At 39.0% G+C, this 5,516-nt stretch overlaps 1 protein-coding gene across 1 annotated transcript; it reads right to left on the bottom strand.

Moving 5' to 3' along the window:
* Window positions 1-463: 463 nt before the first annotated feature.
* On the bottom strand, window positions 464-5,201 carry LOC149551803 (alpha/beta-Hydrolases superfamily protein). The gene is made up of 7 exons (XM_089787291.1): window positions 4,627-5,201; window positions 2,852-2,890; window positions 2,495-2,565; window positions 1,962-2,026; window positions 1,770-1,859; window positions 1,537-1,629; window positions 464-1,447 (listed from the first exon to the last, which is right to left on the bottom strand). Exons 1-7 carry the CDS (start codon window positions 4,980-4,982, stop codon window positions 1,040-1,042), a joined length of 1,122 nt encoding a protein of 373 aa, XP_089643417.1. The 5' UTR covers window positions 4,983-5,201; the 3' UTR covers window positions 464-1,039.
* Between the last annotated feature and the right edge of the window lie 315 nt (window positions 5,202-5,516).

The following is a 5,516-nucleotide window of genomic DNA, read 5'->3' as shown; positions in this document are numbered from 1 at the left end:
AGTAACAGCAATAAGGCTACAAGCATAAAACTATCAGCTCATTAATTTGGGACTAAAACTAATAGCACAGGATAAACCACCTCAAGTAAATCAACAGAAGCCACAACAAACACAGAGCTAAACAGGTCAATTGAAGCCAAAGAGCTCCAGAGAGCCTTGAACACTTAAAAGCTGCCCTGCCCACTGAACTTTTGAAGAACAATGCTAGTTTTCTAATCAAATAACTACTACATTGAAAGCATTTTAGGACCGTTCCCATTCATAGAGAGTATTTTATCCAATTTTTTATAGCCTTCAGCATGTGCATATAATTTGACTAGTTCTAATTCAACCAGTAATTCTGTACTTTCCATTTAGATTTCCAACCATATTTGATCCTTAGAATATTTAGGCAACAACTGGCAATTACCAGTCTTTCATATACAAAACTTTCAAAATCTCATGTTGTGATCCACGAAAGACATAAGTATAATAAAGGTTTATAATTTCACAATTAATAGTGTCATAACATGCTTGAATTATAAGGGATATTTGTGGTCCCCAAACCTCAGTCGCTCTTATGAATGCTGGAGAATTTTTGGTTGAGATTAATTTGATGTCTCTATGCGCCCTCGAGTTTCAGAAACTCTCAGAAACTCCCAAAAAGCTTACATTTCCTCCAGACAACTTCATATATGCCGAAGTAAGAGATGAGAAGACTAGATACCTCTCTAAATGTAACCTTGTATAAGACTTTAAGTGATGACCCTCATGTCTTCGTTTGCAAACCAATAGCTTCAATCAAAACAATAAATGCATTATAATTAATTACACATATAGTCATTCCAAGAACTTATGAATTCTACTGCATACCCAGGCTGCAGAGCCCAAGTAACAGCAGACTCACTGAGCAGCAGATTGTATGAGTTTAGAAGATGATGTTGATGCTGCACGTCAATTCCTAGGGAGAATTAGGTCAAGATGAATCAAATCAATTCAGCACCATCATAGAACTGGACAGTGTTTGTCAGTGCCTTCGGAAATATTGGCAGCAAGCAATCTAGCATTGCAATTTACTATCCATCCAGTTGATGATATCGCCTGCAACATCATCCCGCTCTGGCTCAAACAGCAAGTCATGTAGGAAACCCTCATAAAGCTTTATTGATTTATGTTTTGAAGCTGCTTGATTGTACAACTCCAGAGATGCACATGGATCTGTTACCCTGTCAGCCATTCCATGGAGCACTAAAAATGGAACTGTTATCTTTTTCAAGTTACGCTGTAGGTAAGAGGTGATGCGGAGTATCTCAGAACCAGTGCGAATCCTTATTGGTCCAGTGTATACTAATGGATCAGAGTACTTGGCAATAAGTGCTGCAGGATCCCTAGACACTGGTATTCCCCTCTTATTTGCCCCACTGAATTGGAACTTTGGTAAAAGAAGAGAGAAAACTGGAGCTAATGCCTGCATCATCAATGAGACAATAACAATTAATATTGATATAACCAAACCAAAGTTACTACTAGTCTTCTACTCCTTGTGACAATGCTTACCCCAAAAATTGGATGGGTGGGCCTGACACGCAATGCTGGAGAAGTTAAAATCACACCCTCTAGCATCACTTCCACATCTGGATGCGAGGCGGCCTTCAACCAACATATTGTCAATGGAAAAATATCAGAAACAAACTTCATTCAATGCATCTCCAAAAAATATACCATTGATCTTAAATTCATCTAAAGAACTTAAGCCAAATAGCATGGCTTCAAGTTTTCATGCACTGTACCTTCAAAACAACTGCTCCACCTGTTGAATGGCCAAACAAAAAGCAAGGTATACCTGGGTTCTCCAATCTGACTTTTTCAAGAAAAGCCTTCTGTACAGATGCAAAAACACAAAAAACAAATAGCAATTATAAAGAATGTGCTAGTAATTTAAATCATATAAAAGTTGGTGAGATCATAAAAGCATAGCATACCGTGTCTGCAACAACATGGTCAAGCGAAGGCACATATCCATGTAACCCATCACTCCCACCATGACCTGCAATAATTTCAAAACTAAATTGTGACTTTATTTCTTTGTAAGCATAGAACTCCTATAGCATTGAACTAGCCCATCACAATATCTGCTAGAGTTGTTATTTATTTTAGAATGTTCAAAAATTGTAAACTTGCGTCTGTAACTTTCAGCACATGGAAATAAAATGCAGTAGTATCACACAGGGTTGCTGGCATCACCCGCAAGACCGTTACAGACTGTGGACTGCAAATCCCCTTTGCTAGGAGAATTGTAAAATGATTGCTGGAACAGGGAAAAACAACAATCACATGGATACAGATATGCAGTGTGAAACTTTTTCTGCTTTGTTCCAGTGAAATAAAAGTCCACATTCAAGTTTAAAATGCATGACATGAAAACAATCTAAATTGTAAATTGAATAAGTAGATCCAATTTCCCTGCCAGATTCAAACCAGTAGATTGAATTTTAAACCAATATCTAAAACTCACCAATCCAGTCCATCGCATAGACACCATATCCGTGTGAGATTAGTTGCTTTGCAAAATGCTCATATCTTCCGCTGCATCCCAGCATACAAACAAGATGGTAAAAATTACAAACCTAAGGAAAATGACATTAAGGCAAGCGGAGATCTTCATTGACACATAGGAGAACAAATTGACCCTTGCCCTTTTCAAAAAGTCAACTTTTGCAGTTGCATTAAAATTTCAAGTAAATAAGTTAAATTCAAGCAGAAAAAGTGAACACAACAGGCAATCACAGCAGAAAAGTGGGAGATCTGAGATGCATTTACGCCTAAAAAATATTGAACGATAACAGCATGTCAGGTGAAACTTGATGCTTACCTGTGTTCATTTAGGCCATGTAAAAGGACTAGAAGACCCCTGAAAAACACAAAAGACAAAAGACCACAATTATAACTAAACTCGTAGAAGAAAAGAGAAGATCAAATATTTAGAAGGGGAAAAAGATTTAATTTGATAAACAAACTGTGCTCAAACCAGCTCAACTAAAACAAAGCTTATCCAACAAGCTCAATTGGGAAAGAACTTTTCTTCACCATGTAAATCATGTAATTCAAATTTTATCACAAAGCTCACATGCACTCTAAACTTACTTTGGTGTATTCCTGAGCAGTATTCACAATTCACAGGCAGCCCGACAAAGTTATAAACAAACATTTCCAATACAGACAAATGCAAAAGCCAGAAAGTCCAGGCATTGTATCTACTGTTTTTTGAAGATTGTATTGCACAAAAAACAATCCTCATAATCAAAGAAGTTAGCATTATCCTTATGGAATGACAAGGACGAGATCCTTCAGACTAATAAAGCATATTCCACACATCAAGAAAAATATAAGAGGAAAGCTTGAAAGCAATCAATTCTGTTGACGTGTTGGATCATATCATAAAGATGACTCATAAAAGGTGTATAGTTTATCTGGCTGATTGTATTGATGTTTTCAATCATGATTAATTTTAATCCTTGCTTATTACACTGATAAAATTCAAAACTCAGCAGCAAATAATTTTCCAGCAGGGGATGCCAACCATCTGCTAAAGACCATGCCATTGAAGCAACCCAGAATTAGACACAATACAGAAGAAATCTCTCAGACCTACAAATTACAATAGCCCACTAGTCTTCCTTGTATGCGGAACAAGAGGGTGTAGCCTACCAATCAAACTTAAATACAAAGACTTGAAATCATCCTAACGAACATAAACAGATGAAAGCAACTTCGTAAGGTAAGCAATACATTGATTGCTGCATTAATGTACTAGTTCCCATTGAGAAAACCAGGGAAAGACATTTTTTTTGCTCTGAGGAACATCATGCGACACTTCTATACATCTCAGACATGCCAAGCACACGCATACTGTCTTCAGGGTCATTCCCGCCATGGTTCCATTACAACTTTGCAACGTTTTAGTGTAGGCATTATATGAAACTTCCAGTCATATGAGAAATAGAACAATCACCCTTTCGAAATTGTAGCACCGCTACATTTGGGTATATGCATAGTTTACCGATGGTCGTCCTGACTGAATAACATAACAACCCTTCTTTCTCAATACATTTGGGGTGTGAGCAGATATCATCAGCAGGTTTAGATAGTAAACACATTAAGATCCCTTGTGCAGGCAATATCTAAGATGAACTCCAACACCACACCAGTAAGAGCCTGACCCAGATCAATCCGGCCTCGTAACAGGAAGTTGGCACAAAATACTTATAAAATTGTTCCAAGCCAATTCTAAACCTCCTTAAAAAAATGTCATGACTGTTAACCTTGCCCAGAATTTTACCCACAAGACCAAATCGATCAGAGTCTTACAGAGATCATTTAAACCCGGTCCATATAAAAATATCAACAAATTACCAAGTACCCCCGCAGATTAGAACAAGAGCCTCCAACTCAATGTATTCCATCATCAACACACACGATCCTCGGTCAAGCCAACATAACAAATACGAAACAACAAAACAACTATCCTTCCAAAATTCAATGACATAAGAACCAAATGCAAGGAAAAAACAAAAGCCACAACAGTCGGTGCAATTCCAAGACTTTGAATCCAACCCACATGGAGAAAACAGAAAAGCCCAAACTTACTTCATGTTCTCCGATTTAGGGGTCCAGGAGCGCGTGAACAGAACCTTTCTTCGCGAATTGACGAACAAATGCTTCGAGAAATCATCCTCGCAACAATCACGCACAAGAGCGTGAGCCAGGGCTCTTCTGGCAAGTGCATCCTCCTCCTCCCGGCTCGCCCAGCGCTTTTTCTTTGCCTGAACAACCGTGTCGGACGAATAAACCCGCCGAGGCCTATGTCGAAACAGCAGGGCAATCCAAAGGAAGGCCGCCTGCAAAATAACCAGAAAATTCCTGAGCGCCCCGCGCACGCTTCTGAAGATGGGAATTATGCGGCCACTCGCCCCCGATGTAAGCTCAACTTCCACGCCCGCCATGAAAGCCCTTTCGTGCAGTAAAACACGCGATTTTAGCAAGGCCTTAGGTGTTTGAATGAATCCAATCCGCTTGAATGCCTTAAAAAAGGAATCCAATCTACTTTTGTTTTCCCTGATTGCGGATTTAACGCCGCTCAGAGCCTGGAAAAACTCAATTTCTTAGGGAATGGGTCCCTCTGCTCCGCGTTTAATGTTTCCCCACAGCGCTTGCCGCTTCGCAATTCAATTTGTGGCCTGGCCACGGGTTTTCAATGGATTTTCTGGGCAACTGCTGACGTTTCTAATATTGGGTCGGTTTGGACTTTGGACAGGCAACTTCCCTCCACCTTTCAATCAGAATTTGTTGGGAACCATTCAGCGTTGTTGTTTTCTGATACGTAAGTCGACTGATATTACAAGACGTACATTTTTGTAAGCTTCTTAGGAGGAAATTGTCAGAGGAGACACGGCACACTAAACAACGGCAAAAGAGTTAAAGATAACAATACAAATTTGAAGAATAAAAAGTAGTCGCTAGAAATTAATAAAACAAAA

Source organism: Cupressus sempervirens, chromosome 6, assembly GCF_028749045.1.
Source record: "Cupressus sempervirens isolate cs-2001-9-10 chromosome 6, ASM2874904v1, whole genome shotgun sequence".
Classification (NCBI taxonomy): Eukaryota; Viridiplantae; Streptophyta; class Pinopsida; order Cupressales; family Cupressaceae; genus Cupressus; species Cupressus sempervirens.
The sequence above is the reverse complement of the archived record's forward strand: the minus strand, read 5'-3'. Positions and strand labels throughout refer to the sequence as shown.